Here is a 17,277-nt window from a genome sequence, read left to right on the forward strand (position 1 = left end):
GTGGGCGCAGCCCACTGGGGATTTGGGGTTTCCTTGTTAGGTTACGAAGCCCTGTCAGTGGAGGTGAGTCTTAAGACAATCTCCCTTTGACCTAAAGAAAGGAGCAGGTTCTGCACAGACCCTGCAGCAGGCCAGATGAAGGAAGACGGACTCCGCACTAAGATCTCCAGGGAACCGAGGGACCAAACCAAGACCAATCGCTCTGCCATGGAATCAGTCCTGACGGAGGGCGACCCTAGAGGGCAGGGTAGGACTGCCCCTAGGGGCTTCAGAGATCACGTGTTAACTCCCCTCTGGAGTAGAAAGCCTCATCTTTCTCCTACGGAGAGGCTGACCTCAACGTGAGCAGCCCAGTGCATAACAATTACACGCCCCTAGCCCCCACCCCGGGCTCCAACTGAAGGACAGAAGCTGTAAAGAGTGCAGGGCCTTCCCCAGAGTGGGCACAGAGAGAAAGCCCTCCCTGGGAACTGGTGCCCTGGATTCAGACGTTAAGCCTCCTAAACTGTGAGAAAATAAATGGATGTTCCTTAAAGCCACCCTGTGGCAGCACTAAGAAATGGAGACAATCTATGAACACGCTCTTTCCATCGCCCCAGGATGGATGGATCTGCCTTCTGCCTCCAGGAACCTCTAAGACCACATGTCTCTGCCTAAAACCATAGCTAAGTCTGCTGGCGTTCAGGTCGGGTGCTGTTGTCCCAACAGCTTCATCAGGATGAAAGGCTGGGGAGCCCCAGAAATGGGTCTCTTTTCAACTGTGTGCCCCACATCCTCAGCCTCCCTTACCCTTGATGCTCATCAAATATCCACTGGGTATGTGATTCTCAAAACAAGTAAGCATCTAATGATGCTGGTCTCCACAACTGTGTAATAAAGACAGGTCACATAACTATGTTTGATTTGAACATATTAAAAACGTGTTCAGGGCTTAGCAAATAGTCTCTTATTTGATTCTCCCAAGAGCCCTGTGGGAGACTTGTGTTATTATTTCTCTCATGTGGCAGTGGTGGAACCGGAGGCCACAAGGACGAAGGAGCTGGCCCCTCATCATACAGCAGGGAAGGACAGAGCAGGGCAGGGGAAGCCCAAGCGATTGAACCCCTGCTCAGACACAAGGCTGAGCGCTGCCCCCCCATGGCGGGAGAAAGCTCAGTGACTTGGGAAAGGGCACAGGAATCATGGGTGGGGGGCACGGAGCCGCTCAGTGTTCTGACACACTTACCACCAGGACAGGGAGCCAATGGGTCCATTTACAGTCCCCAACGTGGGCCATCCGTTCCCAGGGATTCACCTGCAAAGACATACTTCATCAGCACCAGGTGGGCACCACAGAGCACGCTCCTCACCTACAGGCAAGCCCTGGCCTGACACAGACGGGGAGCCCTGCCCAGCCCCCTGTGTAGAAGGCACTGAACGAATGAATTCCCCAGTCCTCGGGCCTAGCTACCTTCGAGGGTAAGGTGGCTTCCTTGTGGGTGGGGTCCACTTGGGTTTGTGTGCCTCTCACCACAAAGGACAGGGAACACACACAACCCTGATGGAAAAGGCAGGCTGCACTCCGAATCGCGGTCCCACGCACCTGGGGCGACTCCAGGGCCCTCACCCAGTCTCACACCCATTCCTGGGAAAGCTTCTTCAGAGAAAGTGCCATTGAAAGACATATTGTTAAACCCCAGGGTTAGTGACTAATTGTTTAAGATGCGCAGAGAGCCGTGAGCAAGCCAGGCCTTACATAAGCCTTAAGTGTGCCGCGTGGCTTCCTCCTGTTCCGTGGGCTCCCGGCATGAGGGAGGTTCCTGGGGACCCTGCCAAGCATGAGAATCTGGTCCAGCCCGGCATCTGCCTCTCTGTTCTTCCAGCGCCGGTGGTCAGCTTATCTCTAAGTGGGGCCTCTTTTCTCGCTATGTTAAGAACAGGCCATCCAGCCAAATAATTAGGAGAAAGTTTTAAGCCCCCCCCCCCCGGTTTAATTTTATGATGGAGACCACTGAAACCCAGAGAGCTTCAGTGGCTTACCCAAGGCCACATGCTGGCTAGTGAAGGGACGAGGACCACCTAGGTTTTACAATGCTTCCCACCAACTTCCGCACCTGTCCTTCTTCGAAGGAGGAGATGGAAAGAACCTCTTTCCCTTTCTGAATGGGAGACTTGTGCTTCCAACTTGGGACAGCTCTAACGCTGGCGGTCTGCGGATTGTCCCGGTGAGTGTTGCCGTTGCCTTGCACTGACATGGTTTGTGACGATGTCGATGTGCTTGTTACCTTGAATGATGGGTTTTGTTGGGGGAGCTTTCCTGACTCAATTGCTGGTACTGATCAGAAGTCCAATTGAGTGTGGGAAAACCTCCCAAGAAATTCACCCAAATCCTCTTGCCTGTCCATTGGTCATGAAGACCAATACTGTCTGATGCACATACAAGAACACGGAGCTCAGCACCTCCTAGGAGACCGTGATGAATAGGCTACCCATTCTTATTTCATTGTACATTTTTTTAAAGGAGAAAACTTGTGGTCTTTGTCCCTATAATATCATAAAGGTATCAGGGAAAAGGCAGCCCAAAGATCATTTATTGGAAATAGACACATTAAATTGAAGCACGAGGAGGTGGGGAGGGCTGTGTCAGTGAGAGGTGGAGATTGACTAGAGGCTGGCAAGGGTCTCAGGCTGACCTGAAAGGAGCCCAGACTGGGGTGTCCATGAGTGGAGCATTCAGATGACTGGGAGGAAAAGGAGGCTCTCTGTGGGTAGAGAGACATGGTCTTATGCTTTTCTGAGTCCCCAAGAACATAGAGCTTGCCCCGTGAAAGTTTTCCAAAGAGACTGCACCTCGAGAGAAGGTTGCGCCACATGGATCTGCAGAAAGAGGGGCGCGAGGGACAGTATCGGAAGTGCTTCCGGCCTCAGTGGCTCCTAGCTTCTGCATGCCTCCCCTGAGCTATGCAAGTCTGGCTCCTCCAGGGACCGCCTTGTGCTCACTCTGATTGCGGGTGAGCAAACATCCAGACTTCCCCAAAGGCGAGTTTGGACGAAACCCAAGACGATCACATGACAAAGGCCAGGCAAGCAAAACCCCCAATGGAATGCCAGTTCAGTGGGACCCTGTCTCCTGGATGTGGAAGATGTTGGCCGAGGAAGGGAGGAGGGTACTGAGGCAGGCCGGGGAATGGCTCTGGGTGTCCGTGCAGAGCGAAGGATCTCCAGTGATGTCCATTAAACTTCTGACAAAGGTTTCCTGGCTGGGAGTGACGTAGGGGGGCGGTGGCCAAGGACTCAAAGGAGGAATATGGGGTGAGCTTCCTTTTATCCCCTCTGTAGTTGTGTATTCTATCTTTACTTCAAAGTCAGGAAACAAAACAATCCAGACATTTTGACTTTGGGAGAAAGAACATGCCTCTCTTGACCTAAGAACGGGTTTGGGGATGATTGAGCTGCCTAGGAACAAGCCATCCCAAGAGGAAAGAGATTGGGCTGGAAGATATGAGGAAATACAGGGGATGCAGTGAGGGCCTGAATCTTTCCCGGGGCTGGGCTGTTTGGACCAGCTATCTTGGAAATGTGGCACTTGGGGCAGGGCTAAATTTCCGAATGTCTTGGAGAGGTTAAAGGAGCGCTGGCGGTGCAGTGGTTACGTGTTAGGCTGCTAACCACAAGGTCAGCAGTTTGAAATCAATAGCCACTCCGTGGGAGAAAGATGGGGCTTTCTACTCCTATGGAGAGTTACAGTTCTCCCTGTCCTACAGGGTCACTATGAGTTGGCATCCACTCAACGGCAGTGATTTTGCTTCATTTATTTATTTTTTGGGGAGAGAGAGTTTGAAACAAACGAACATTGCCGTAGAGAGCAGAATGCCCCATCTCTTTCTCCAGGAGTGGCTGGTGGATTCCAGGGGATGACCTTGAGGTTTGTGGCCCAGCATTACATGACCCTCTGCACCACCACGGCTCCTGTGCAGAGACAGAGACCCTGCTTTTTCTCACTGCAGAGTGCACGAGCGACCTCATGCTCAGTGGTAGGTTAACCGAGTCCCAGCCTTTCCTGCTGAGACACACTGAGCAGAGTCAGGCGAGATGAAAGCTTCCAGCCACCCAGCTGTGAACTTGCTGGGTGTTTTCCTTCTAGCAATGGGGCAAGCTGGGGCAGGCCGCCAAGGGAGGCAGAGGGTGCCTAATCGGCAGCTTCACCAGAGAGGGAGGGAGAGGTGGGACACAAGACAGAAAGGGAAGCTAAGACCCCTGGCCTTTGGGCTCCCCAGGCCTCGGCATGGGGTTGGCAACGGTGGGCATCTACCAAGCCTGCTTTTGGGGCCAGAGATATGCCTGAACCAGGCCTGGGACTGGAGGCCTTTCAAGGAACATCAGTGGTTTCTAATGAGAGCCGGGAAGGGCTGGGCCCGCCTCACCGTAGGGTCAACCAGGAGTCTATGAGAGAGGCTCATTAAAATTATCCCCAGGTTGGCCCAGAGAGACAGGGAAGAAAAACAAGCAAACACATAAAGCAAAACACAAAGCCTATGGCTTGGGATTTACTACTGCTGCTGCTATGGCCACCAAGTCTCCATGAAGGATCCGGGGAGGGAGAGAGTGTCGTTTCAGTGATCTCGTTTGGATTCCAGTCCCGAAAGTGTATTTGCCTTTAAAAATGCAGTTGTGAAACTATTATAGGGGGAAAGAAAAAAGAAAAAAAAGGTTCCTGGGGGGTAGGGTGGGGGAGTGAGGGGCCAAAGGAGAGCTGATATCAAAGTTCAAGAAGAAAGAACATGTTTTGAAACCCATTGTGGTCGCAATTGTACCATACTGCTTGATGTGACTGAACTATGATATGATATCTGCAAGAGCTCCCAATAACATGATTTAAAAAAAATGCAGTCGTGTGGGCAAAAGGCCAGCCCAGAAGGCTGAGAGGGAGCATCAGGCAGCATCTGGGGAGGAGGGGCAGGCCCCTGTGGAGCTGCGGGGGCCGCTCTGCTCCCAGCCATGACCTCCTGTTTGTTCTCGGGGGGGGGGGGGGGTGGGGTGGGAGGGGGGGAATTTGCTAAGAATCATCCCCAAGCTCATCTTCACTGCAGGCCTCTCTCCCCGTCACCACCCAATGTCGTTCCCAGAAGGTCTGAGTAGGGACAAGGCTTCCTCGCTAGCAGCACATTCTGGCAGCATCCCCCATCGCACCCCTCCAGTGAGCACCCCTCCAGTGCTGGGGAAATGGGCAAAGGGTGCCCACGTAGCCTGCAAGCCTGACCCGTTGGGGCCTGCAAGTTCTGGTCCCTCCTAGAAAAGCCTGCCAACCCATGCTGCTCCTTCCTTCCTTCCACCTCTGTTCTGCTGCTCTGCCTTTGGGCCATTTCTTCTCTTGATTTCCACTTAGAATAACAATAAAACAATACTTCTGATGATTGAACTCTGACCACTGGGCACTGCTCTCCTTTCGTCCTTACACCAACCACCCTAGGCCATGCTTCTTCGCCCCATGTCACAGACAAGCAAGAGGCTCAAACACTGGCCTCAGATTCGACCGGGGTTTGTTCTTCATCCCTAGACTCCCCCTCCCCCTCCCTTTTCTTCCTTTCTGGTTAGCAGCCCTAAATCAGCATCAGTGGGAAGAGCAGGGTAGGACTCAAGGTCAATTTTGGAGAGATGTATGAGATGGCCGTGATTGGCCTGTCTTGTTTCTAAGCCCTCCTATGACTCAGTGGTACGACATACCAGCCACCAGCCACTGCCTGAGAATCCTATGAGGGATGTGGAGAGAGTGAGAGAAGCTGAAGGATTCTAGAAGCCGGTCCCTTCTCTTATCACCACCTCAGCCCCGCCTTTGTTTCAGGCATGAGATCTTCCTGGCAACCATCATCTCTCTATCATTAGTCTTTAACTAGCTTAGAATAGTCTGACTGCCTTACACCTGGGTTAGGTGGGTGAGAGAACACCAAGCTGAAGTCCCAGGGAGGTGTCTGTGGTCAGTGCGCTCGGGCTGGGGGTCAGGGAGCAGCTGTGCTGTCTCTGGGCCTTGGTGCCTCCCAGTCCTTTGGAGAGAGCTGTGGTTACCTCTCAGATTCGCCTGGACCAAACTGGGTCTCCAACCCTCCCTTTCTCATTCACACAGCCGTTTCTAACTCAAGACCTGATGAAGGACGTTGAGAGAACCGTCTCCCCAAACTAGGAACCACAGCAGGGGCTTAAATGCAAGACAAACAGGTGGGTATCCATCAAGACAGCTCCTCTCTCTGAGGCCTCAAGTCCACCAGCAGGCATTTACTGAGCGCTGAGCTCGGCACAGAGCAAGAAGATCCAGGGTAACTCAGCGAGTCCCTGCCCTCTCTGGGAGGAACCTTCTGTGCCCTTGTCCTCCTTGACCTTCCAGGCTCTTGATCGGAAATGAGGCAGAATTAATTCCCCGGAATGTCAGCCATCAGGTTAGTAAGTGACCCAGCCACCCCACTGCTGGATAGATATCCACGAATAAGACATGCCTACGTTCACACGAACATTCCCCTCATATGTTCACTGCAGCATCATTGATACTGGCTTCATGGTGGACGCGTCCGTTAAATCAGGGTGGGAAGGGTGGGTGGTGCATCCAGACAATGGAATAGCACTTGGCATTAAAAAGGGAGAACGTAACTGAAAATACGGACACACGTTGAGAACATTAGGCTGAGTGAAAGAAGTCAGTCGCCGGAGATAAAATACCGCATGCTTCCATTCAGATGAAAGGCGGCGGGCATCCGGTAGAAACGCTCAGTGAGATGGAACCGCCCTATAGGCACACAGTGAGGGTCGGGACGGCCCAGGACCGCTGCTGGCAGCATTTGGTTGTGTTTGCTACCAGGCTGCCAGGCGTTAGAGCTGCCGGGATGGTCACCACCACGCCCCACCACCAGGAGAGGGGAATTCACTGCCGGTGTGTGAGGGGCAAGAATCGGGGCTGATTTGGGGGAGTGTGGCTGGCTCTCCTTTCCAGGTGACACCGCTCTGTATGACACACTTTGTATTGCACACGTGCGAAGGGTGACCTCTATACTGTCTACAGTCTCGCTCCCTCCCTGCTGATGCTGTGGATCACATGGCAGGCTGCGAACCCACGAGGTTGGAGAACCCCCATGACTGCAGCGTCCCACTTCAGAGGGGAAGGTGTACCAACGACATCCAACGGGTTGTCCCAACCTGCTCCTTTGAGCCGTTTTCTACTCCCCGAGACGTGGCCGCCGCGACTCATCTCCTTATTGTCACTTTTGCGCCCGCCAGGAAGAAAAAACAACTCAGAGTCCAAAGACTCCCCGGCAATTTCTGGTGCATTGGAGGCAAGCAATGCATTGTCATCCTCACCAGCATTTCTAGTGTCCCTCATATTTCCCAGACACGATTCGAAGCATCGGGAGGCTTGGTGGAATGAGCAAGGGGAGGCCAATAGTGAGGTGGTTCTGTTCCCAGTATTGGGGATCCTACAAAGGGTCACTAGGAGTTGGAATCTACTTGACGGCAATTAATATTTCCTTCTAAGCATGCTTTCTTTCTCTCATTCTCTCTCCCTACCATCAAGTCGATGTCTAATCATAGGACACTACTGGACGGGGCAGAACTGCCCCTGTGGGTTTCGAAGCCTGCAACTCTTTACAGAAGTAGAAAGCCTCCTCTTTCTCCCAGCGAGCGGCTGGTGGTTCCAAACAGCTGACCTTGAAGCGAGCAGCCCAATGCATAACCACTATGCCATCAGGGCTCCTTCTAAGCTTGTTAGCATCCCATTTAGTCCTCACCACAACCATGAGAGGTAGGGACTTGTATAATTCCACTCTCACTCCCCATACGAGAAATAAGTCACTTGCCCAAATTTGCACCACTAGTGGGGCAGAGTTAGGATTTGAACACATGCACTTAAGGCCCAGCGTCCGCCCTCATCTCCACCATGGTCGAATGGACTAACACCAGCCGACCTGGGTTCAGAGGAGCCTCATTGGACTCAAAAAGCCAAGAGAACTCTTCAGGACTGAGCAGCCCTCTCGGGGCGAGCTGGGGGAGGTTTTTGCCTCCCCACCCTGCTCTGGTACCCCGACTCTCCTTGCGAGAGAGGCAACTCAGCAAACTCTCCTTATAAACGCGGGGAATCCCCTCCCCTCCCCTGTGTCCCCAAAGCCATCCTTCTGTGATCAGAGCAGGTGATTCTGAGTTCGACTGGGCGCTGACAGCTTGGAGATACCAGCACACTGTGCTCCGTCGCTGGCAGAGTCTGACTTTCCCAGTGCTGGAGTTACTGTGAAAACCCCCATGTGGGGTGGGTCAGAATAATAATACCACTCGCTTTTCCAGAGCACCTGACAGCGTTCAAAGCACTTCCAGGGAATGATCCATAGGCAGAGACAAAAGCTATCAGGAGCCCCAGGTTCTAAGGAGCCACGGGCTCAGGAAGGCTTGTTCGAGATTAAGACCTGGCAGCGTGGACCCCCAGTGTCAGACCTCAGCTCTCTGCTCTTCTGACTACAGTCTCGAGGCTGACTCCCTGAGACTGCACCCTCCCACCCGACCACAGGGGTCAGGGAACAGCCCCCCAAACATGTGTATGAGGACAATGAGCAACAGCCTAGCCCATAGGGGTGAAGAACTGGTGTTCCGCAGATATAGAGAAATGTTATCCTCCTAAATGACAATCATCCTCCAGCACTCCAAGCTTGGTGGGGGGAGGAGGGGTACCCGGGAACCCCAGGCTTTTCCTCGCTTACAGTCCTTGTCTGGCAGGGCCTGCAGTGTCACGCTGGCGGGGAGTCTGAGGGGTGGGGCTCAGAGAGGCAGAGCAGCCGCCAGCCTGGCTGGCTCACCACCGGCCAAGAGGACGAGGGGCTTCCAAAGTTCATGGAGAAACTGCATGACCTTTTCATTCCATCTTTGCACGAACCTTTGGAAACTCCCTAGGACACGTGATCTTTTATTTATCTATTTTGCCGTTTGAGTTAGACGTTAGCTGGTATATTCAGAAGGTGTGGAAATGAAAGCAAAACGACCAGAGGATAAAGAACCGCTGAGAAAAGGGCGGCTAGAACCTGGCTACTCAAAGTGCGGTCCCTGGACCAGCAGCTTCAGCAGCGTCTCCAGATGTGTGGGGAGTCCTCAGCGGTGGCGTCAGGACCTGCATTTGAACCAGGTCCTGGGGGGTGGGTGAATGGGTACCTTAAAGCCCGAGATGTGGATCTGGATAATCTCCTTTCTGTAGGGGCTCCGGCTTTGTTTCCTTCCCTCGGGAGGCCAGAAAGGCGGCTTTGCTTGGCTCTCTCCCTCTGCCTGCCTCTCATTCTCTCTCAAGAGCATCACCCCATCCAGGTTTAGGTACTAGAGCAGCGGTTCTCAACCTGTGGGTCACGACCCCTGGGGGCGGCGTTGAAGGACCCTTTCACAGGGGTCGCCCGATTCATAACAGTAGCAAAATGCCAGCGATAAAGTAGCAACGAAAATAATTTTATGGTTGGGGGGGCACCATAACATGAGGAACTATATGGAAGAATCGCGGCATTAGGACGGTTGAGAACCACTGTACTAGAGACTGATTCCTTTCATCTTGTTCATTCATTTATTCATTCCTTCGATCACCCCTCATTTACTAAACAAGTACTTGCAAGACGGCTGCTGTGGAACAGTCTAACAGACCCTGGGGATGGCGACAGGACAGACCCGTCCCTGCCCCGAAGGATCTCTCATCTGGTTGGGGAGACAGACAAGGAGCACATAACAACACAGATGCTACCATGAAATCCATGTGTGTCACTGAATTTGCACATGTACAAAACGTTGACATTACAGGCACTCATTCTGTATTTTTTACCCACACTCAGCAAACATGTATTGGGACCACTAATTGCTTCCTTTCCCAGCCTCACTTCCATGGGTCCCGTTTTTCTGTCTGAGCAACTTGCTGTGGAGGTGACCTTCCTCTCAAAGGTGGCCTTTGTCTGCCTGTGGAGGGCACCCTCCCCTCTCCGGAAGAGGGCCATTCCCCTGGCTAGCCATGTCTCAGGCAGGTCGTGGTCAGCACCTTTTGAGCACAGGTAGTCACTCCCTGGTAGAGCAGGTCGCCACCTCCTGTCAGACCACCCCTCCACTCCATCCTGCCGCCCTTCAACCTGAAGCTGCCGTCCTGAAGGAAGGCAAGGCTCAACTCACCTGCCACACCTTAGATAGGGCCTCTCTCCAACCTGGAGGGCAAGGGCCCAGGGCAGCGTGGCTCCCAGAAGCCTTCGTAAGGTTTAAAGTCTTTGGAGTTACCTGTTTAGGCAACGTTGGGTGTTTCTACTGACTCAGCCCCTTGCACACCCCCACTTCCGCAGGGCTCAGAAGTGGGTGCCAGCTGCCGGTGCTCCTTTGTCCAGACCCAGCTGTGTTGACCAGACACAGAGGACCTAGCGGTGGCCAGGAGCACACAGCACTGCCTTCAGGATGGCCCACATCACCGGGGACAGGGAGGGGTGGGTGGATGGACAGGTACCTGGCAGCAGATCCACAAGGAGAAGTCTGTGGTGGGTCCACTTGGCTCCTTGGTCGATTCTTGGTGGAGAGAGGTGAGGTGGCTGGCAGCTGCCTGTGTGCTGGGTGGAGGCAGCCATGCGGTGGTGTGCCTCCTCCTGCCCACCCTCTCCTCCCCCGGCCTCTCCCACACGCCCCTTCCGCCTACAGAAGGATGCCCGGAGGAAAGGCTGCTGGTGGCCTCCTCCCCACACATCAACAGGATTCCTTCACTCCTCAGACTCCCCAGAAGGCCCTCTGACTTCCTACCAACAAAGACAGACCTTTCATTCACCCTCCAGGAGCCTGTGCAGCTCATTATCAGAGCAGCCGAAAATACTTCCATTTGATGTGATTTATGACTTGCGAAACTGCCTTATTCTCAGTTGGATAATGCTAATTAATGCTAGATTGGGAGGAGATTAACTCATTCTCTTTTTCACTTTTGCACCAGTCAAATGTTTCATTTCGGGAGCTAAGGGGAACGCGGATGGAGTCCTGGGTGGAATGGATGGGTCTCTTCCAGCCAGGAGTGTGCAACCTCTATAGGTGCCCCGGGACCACACTTGAAAGGGCTCAGGCTTGGTTGATTGTCTTGCTGCTGTCATCCTGAGATTCGTGATTCTTTGTGAACAAGTGACCTGCATTTTCATTTGACTCTGGACTCCACACATTGGGTAGCTGGTCTTGTGCCAAGCCGTTCAGGCTGGGTCAGATGAGGCCACCACAAAGGGCTTGGCTGCTGGCTGCTTGTCACAGCTGCTTGTCGGACCGTACCCTTGCAGAGGGCCTTCCCAGGCCCTGTGGCCGGAGGGATGAGAAGAACCAGAGTCGAATGAGATTCTGTTCTCAGCAGGACAGAGAAATGTAACCCAAACCAGGACATACAGGCCAGGTATATTAAAAAAAAAAGTCTAGCAAAAGGGCATCTAGGTGGGGGCTTCTAGCAGGTTTTAAAAGCCACATGTGAGAGTTTAAAAGCTCAGTCTCCATTCTTCATAACTGCTCTGGAAAAACCTCACTCTGAAAGACCATGTGTTATTTCCAGGATGTATTTTTGATTGAACATATATAACGCATGTCAAAATCTTTCCTTCTGAGTTGAAGGCACTTTTCTTTGGTGAGGATTTCAGGTGGCAGCAGAAACACCCATCCTGGGACCAGCCTAGGGTGGGGGCTTTCACTCCATGGACCATATATGGATCACACGTGCAATGGAAGGTCTTTTCCCCTGCTCAGTAGCAATTAGAAAGTAGAGAGTAGGGCTTATTACTCAACCAGAAGCTTATCCAGAAAGGAAGTGTTTTGTAAGAAGAGATGCAGGTGCCAAGGCAAAGCAGGCCACACCTTTCTGAATAAAAGAACTGGGGGAATGTACAAAGGGGTTTTGGTGGAGAGGGGCACCATGCTTATCCACAGAAGGAGGCAGAGAGTTCAGACAACAGGCCTGCAGCAGAGGGTGGTTGGGGACAGGAGGCACGCTCTGGGCACCAGGCTCTCTGTTTGGGTTCCTCCCTACATGCTCTCTGTGAGCGCCGGTTGTGGGTCATTGAGCTGTGCATGTGCCCAAGGCCGCTTCATTCTTGGGTACAGCTGTCTGAGGAAATGGGCTGGAACACTAGCCATCTTATCCAGAGGTAACAAAAGGAGCTGACAGCCTTACCAGGAATGTAGGGCTGGGGGGGGGGGGGGGGGAGGGGAAAGTACATCCAGCCTTTACCCTAGACTGCTTCGATCATAAGGTGCCTTCTCTGGTGCCTGTTGGGTTCTGAAAGGGTTAATCAGGCAGAGAGAGGATTGAGGCATTCTCGGGTACCAGCTGGGAATAGCTGCTTTTACTTTCCCAGCATTGCAGGTAGGGGTGAGGAGCAGGAATCAGGGGAGAGGAAATCTGGCAAGAGGAGACTGTCGGTGCATGGAAGGAAGGAAGGAAGGAAAGGGGGTTGGAGGGAACCTTCCAGGTTTGCTGGCAAACCGCACATGGGACCACGTCCCTGGTGGCTTCAAGTTAAGGCCACATCTGGGTCTGAACCATTGTCGGGAAGTGGGGTGTGGGGGCTTCCAAAGAGATGTTGGCCAACATTTGGTGGTTTGAAACGGAAGTTTGAAAGGAAGGTCCCCAAGTCTCATTTTTTTCCATTTTAATCAGAAAAATAACATACGTGCACACTTGTCATAAATATCACACACACAACCGGTATGTACTTTTGACTACTGTCGGCATTCTTTCAAAGCATCCCTATTCATACAGAGAAGCATGTCCAGCGATTTGGACTTCTATCTGGTGTGTTCGCCTTTCAGGGGCAGGGGTTAGCGAGGCAGTAAAGAGCCAGGAGAACCAGTGTTTTGGAAAGTTCTGTTTTCATCTCACCTTTCCATTTAATTCCACTTTTCCTGTCAGTGTGTATTTCCCAACATATCAAGCCGTGACGGCGCTAATTGTTTCTGAAGTGCTATAGACAGCCATGGCCGGAACATATTCCCTAAACTCTCAAATGATTACTACTGCTTGCCAGACGAGGCTTGGGCCTCTCAGAATATTAATTGCACTATTAAGTAGATTCACATGCATTTATGCAATGATAAAGCTGTGACCGGGGCCCCAAAGAGGAGGATAGCATGGGCCTGCACGGAGAACAGGATGCTGGCTTGAGGACAGCTACTATCCTGAAGCCTGGCTCACGAATGTCATGTGGTTAGCGAAGATCTAGCCAGAAAGTTCACAGGGAGAGCCATTATCCTGATCAAATCTCCTGCTGTAAAGATACGGGTTCACGGTTTCATTGCTGTTCCATTTTAATGCCTCAGAGCTAAAAGGATCTTGTGGCAAGAAGAGCCGGAAGATGCTTTTTTTTTGGGGGGGGGGGTTAGGGGGGTAGAGGAGACTCCCTATTTCACTGCCTTAAAATTGAAGGGAAGCATTTCCAGGGTGAAATCAGGCAGGCGATACTTAAAATACATTGCTTTAAGTGACAACATACATATTCTTATAGGACGCATGTAAATATAAACACAAACACTGCCATCGATTTGATCCCAATGTATAGTGACCCCACAGGACAGGGTAGAACCACCCCTGTGAGTTTCTGAGATTGTAACTCTTTACATGAATAGACAGTCTCGTCCTTCTCCTGAGAAATGGCTGGTGGTTTCAAACTACTGACCTTGTGGTTAGCAGTCCAACACATAACTAAGACGGCACCAGGGCTTCTATGTAAATACAAAATAGTTTGTGGGTGTTCTGTTGAAATATCATAGGAATCACTGTCCAGGACTCTCATATGCTTGCTGTCCATCTGTCTGTCATCTCTTTTCCCCAACCTATCCATCTATCCATCCATCATCTACCTATCCATCCATCCTTCCGTCTGTGCACGACTTATTATTGAGCACCTACTCTGGACTGGGTTGAAACCCAAACAAATCAACGCTGTCCCTGCCATGGTAGTACCTCAGAATTCCTTCACAGCCAAACCAGACATTGGGATGAGCTCCGTGAACAGGCAAGTAAGAAGACCCAGGCACAGGCCCCGTGTTGAGAAAATCTCTCCCCTTGGGGAGGTCAGGACTTTCCTGGGAAGTCTGGAGTTAGTTTGGGAGAAGGGAAGCAGCACAGGGTCGAGGTAGAGCGCGTGAAGCGGCTTGGCATAAACAAAGGAGAGGCAGGGGATGTGTCCCACTGGGCCACTGAAAGCTATCGCACAGTCCCTTTGGCATCTGGCTCCGTCTTCTTATTTCTGTTGATTAGAATGAACTCAACTGAATTCTGATGAGACCGAGAATTCTTCCTTGTTTTCTGCCAAGTGGCTACTGTCCTGGTTTCTTCTTCACCACATTGCTCTCTGCTCTTTCCGGCTCAGAGACAACTCGAAAATCGGTACTTTCAGCCCATCTGTCTCCCCAAACACAGCCATTACGTGGAGCTGGAGTTCACCAGGGCGTGGTAAATTGGCGTCTTAAAATCCTCACACTGCATTATGGAGACGAGGCTCGCCCCGTGACTATGTCTCAATCACATCATTTAAACCAAATAGCCAAACCCAAACAAGAATATAATAAACATCATTGTAAGACATCCCACCAGAATTTCTAACCATGTCAGCCGAATAAAAGATATTAACTTTATATCATCCGTTGGTGAGGCTATCGCTCAAAGTAAAGGATGTTTAAAGAGATAAACCATTAATTGGCACTGGGATCAATCGATTCTAAATTAGCTACAAAACAGCAATACCCACTGAAGCAAGGAGGTTCCATAAATCATTACCGTTACTGCCCCGCCTGCGGGTTCTCAGAAGGCTGGATGCTCCTCTGAGGATTGCTATTACTCCAGTAATTGAAATGGTTTCCACCCTGGGTGGCTGGGGCCCCAGGGCATTGCAGGGTAAGCATCCGTAGACAGCTGACAATTCCGCTAGAGTTTAGTCTGGAAGGAAACGGGGAGGGCAGATAGAGAGCGGGCAAAGGTCGCCTGACTCTTCAAGGCCTGAGACTGGAGGGGCTGTAACTCTCACTTTCCCTTCTCCTCTTCCTGCACCTGACACCTTGACTCTCTAACCTACTCTCTACCCACTGTCTGCCACCCACTTTACCACTTGCTGTCTCTCTCGAGCAGCTTTCTGAGTGTCGCGAGGAGCGCATGTGGGACCAGTACCCCGGATGTAGCACCTTGGGCTGTGAAGCAACGTTATCCTTAAAGTGGAAGCTTGTGATAAGGCGCTTGGACCCTTTAGACATCTTCTGAAGCACAAACCTAACAACCTCATTACACATCATGAATATGGAATGATGCGCACAGTAAGAGAGACGCTGCTCCCGAAGCCAAGAGTAAGCTCTGTAATTGCACATTACACTATATCTTATCATGGGTCACACACGTGAAAGAGTTCCTAATGATTAAAGCGATCTTCTCAGACAGAGACCGTCTGTCTCCTAAGACACTTATGGGTGTATTGCTAACCGGGCATCGTGTTTATATTCTTGTTGCTAAGACTATTTTTTTGGTGTGTTTTTGATTAGGAGTTTTATAACATCTGATAAGATTGACACATTTTTTTAGTGGAGGTCAATGACTTTGACCATATCTATGCCCATGTGACCACCCCAGGTAATCACCCATCCATGTTGTGGCACGGCTGACGCATTTTGCCTGTTCTATATCTCGATGGGACTCCTCATGTAAATGACGTCACACAGTGCAGCGTATTCTTTGTGTGTTTGGCTTCTTTCGCTGAACATTCTGTGGTTGATTTGTCCTTGTTGTGCATATCAATCATTCATTTCAGTTATCGCTGAATCATCTCCCAGGGCATTAATAAGCTACAGGGTTTATCTGCTCACCCATTTTGAGTTCTTTTCACTAGGATGACGTTTTGAAATGGGATCAGTTATTTTTCAGACCGGGGACAGTGGCTGGCCCAGTGCACCACTTCTCTTTTTCTCCCACATGTCGGGCGGGCCTTCTGCTTTCTGCTTCCTTGTTTTTGTCTTTGTTAGGGACACTTCGAGAAGAGAGTGCCTGTGTCCCAACCACCGTCCCCTCAAACCGTGGGGGCTCTTTGGGAACCCCCCTTCCCCCTTCCAGCCTTTCTACCTGTGTCTTTTGAATTGCTCCAGCAAAGGGTCCCCCAGATGGTCACGTGGGGCCATGCTGGCTGTGCCCTGGAGAGTGTACACACGAACCCACAAATGCAACAGGGGCCCTGAGCACAGCCAAACAGAGAGGTGACAGGGAAGGGGATCCATAGCACTTTCCCAGCACTATTCCCCGGGAATTCTTTTCAAAACACTTACTTCAGAGAGGCAGAGAGGTTGGTAGACATATTGTAAGTAGAAGCCCGTCCGCCATTGTAATTAATCGTTGCTAACGTTCTTCTGTCCTAAAGTGCTTGTTCCTGTTCGCGCGCAGACCGGGCTGACTGGCTGCAGGGGAAGCTAACACGAGCGCTTTGTCTTCAGGGACGTGTGCTTGGCCTTCCCTTCCCCATGGCCACTCAGTCCCCAGGGGGCCTGGATGGGAAATGAACGCATGGCTCCCCGGTGGGCAGGAGGCAAGCAGGTCCGTGGTTTGTGAGCACAGCAGGCAAAACCCTGCTCTGAGAAGAGCTCACTCTGCTTCCAGGGTCCATGCTGGGAAGGAAAGCAGCACCTATTTGTGAGTCCTTACCTAACGAGGAGGATCCCTGGTTGCATAGTGGTTATTTGTTGGGCTGCTAACCGCAAGGTCAGCAGTTGCAAAACCCCAGTCGCTCTTTGGGAGAAAAACGAGGCTTTCTAGTCCAGTAACGGGTGATAATCTCAGAATCCCATAGGGTCAGTTCTACGTTGTCCTTATAGAGCCGCTTGGAGTCGGAATCGACTTGATGGCAGAACAATTGTGTTTTTTGAGGGCTTTGGGGTTTTCTTTGTTTTTAATTTATTGAGGACCACCAGAGAAATGCCATTTGCTTTCTTCAGGAGTCTGTGTTTGGAGAGGAGTCACTGAGATGTCTGCAGCAGGCAGCTGCCTCACCCTCTCAGCCTCCATAGTAACCAACGATGATTCCGATGTATTGAGAGCCTACCTAGGTCACAGGAGTCCTGGTGGTGAAGTGGCTACTAACTGGAAGGTTGGTAGTTGGAGTCCACCACCCTCTCTGTGGGAGGAAGCTGTAGCACTCAGATTCCAGAGATGACGGTGTCGCAGACCCTACGTGGCTTCTCTACTCTGTCCTAGCGGGTGGCTAGCACTCAAAATCCTCTCCAGGGCAAGGGGCTTGGTTTTTGGTGTATTCCCAATTTCCGCCCTGGCTGTCT

General features: G+C 51.6%; 1 protein-coding gene across 1 annotated transcript in view; it reads right to left on the reverse strand.

Annotated features, from left to right (window-relative positions):
- The window catches only part of EDAR (ectodysplasin A receptor), a 112,477-nt gene that overhangs the window by 38,057 nt on the left and 57,143 nt on the right, over positions 1 to 17,277 (reverse strand). Inside the window, exon 2 of the mRNA XM_075563363.1 lies at positions 1,226 to 1,294. Within this exon, the coding sequence (XP_075419478.1) occupies positions 1,226 to 1,276 (51 nt within the window). The 5' untranslated portion in view covers positions 1,277 to 1,294. The remainder of the gene's footprint in view (positions 1 to 1,225; positions 1,295 to 17,277) is intronic.

The sequence above is a fragment of the Tenrec ecaudatus genome, chromosome 11 (assembly GCF_050624435.1).
Source record: "Tenrec ecaudatus isolate mTenEca1 chromosome 11, mTenEca1.hap1, whole genome shotgun sequence".
Taxonomy (NCBI): domain Eukaryota; kingdom Metazoa; phylum Chordata; class Mammalia; order Afrosoricida; family Tenrecidae; genus Tenrec; species Tenrec ecaudatus.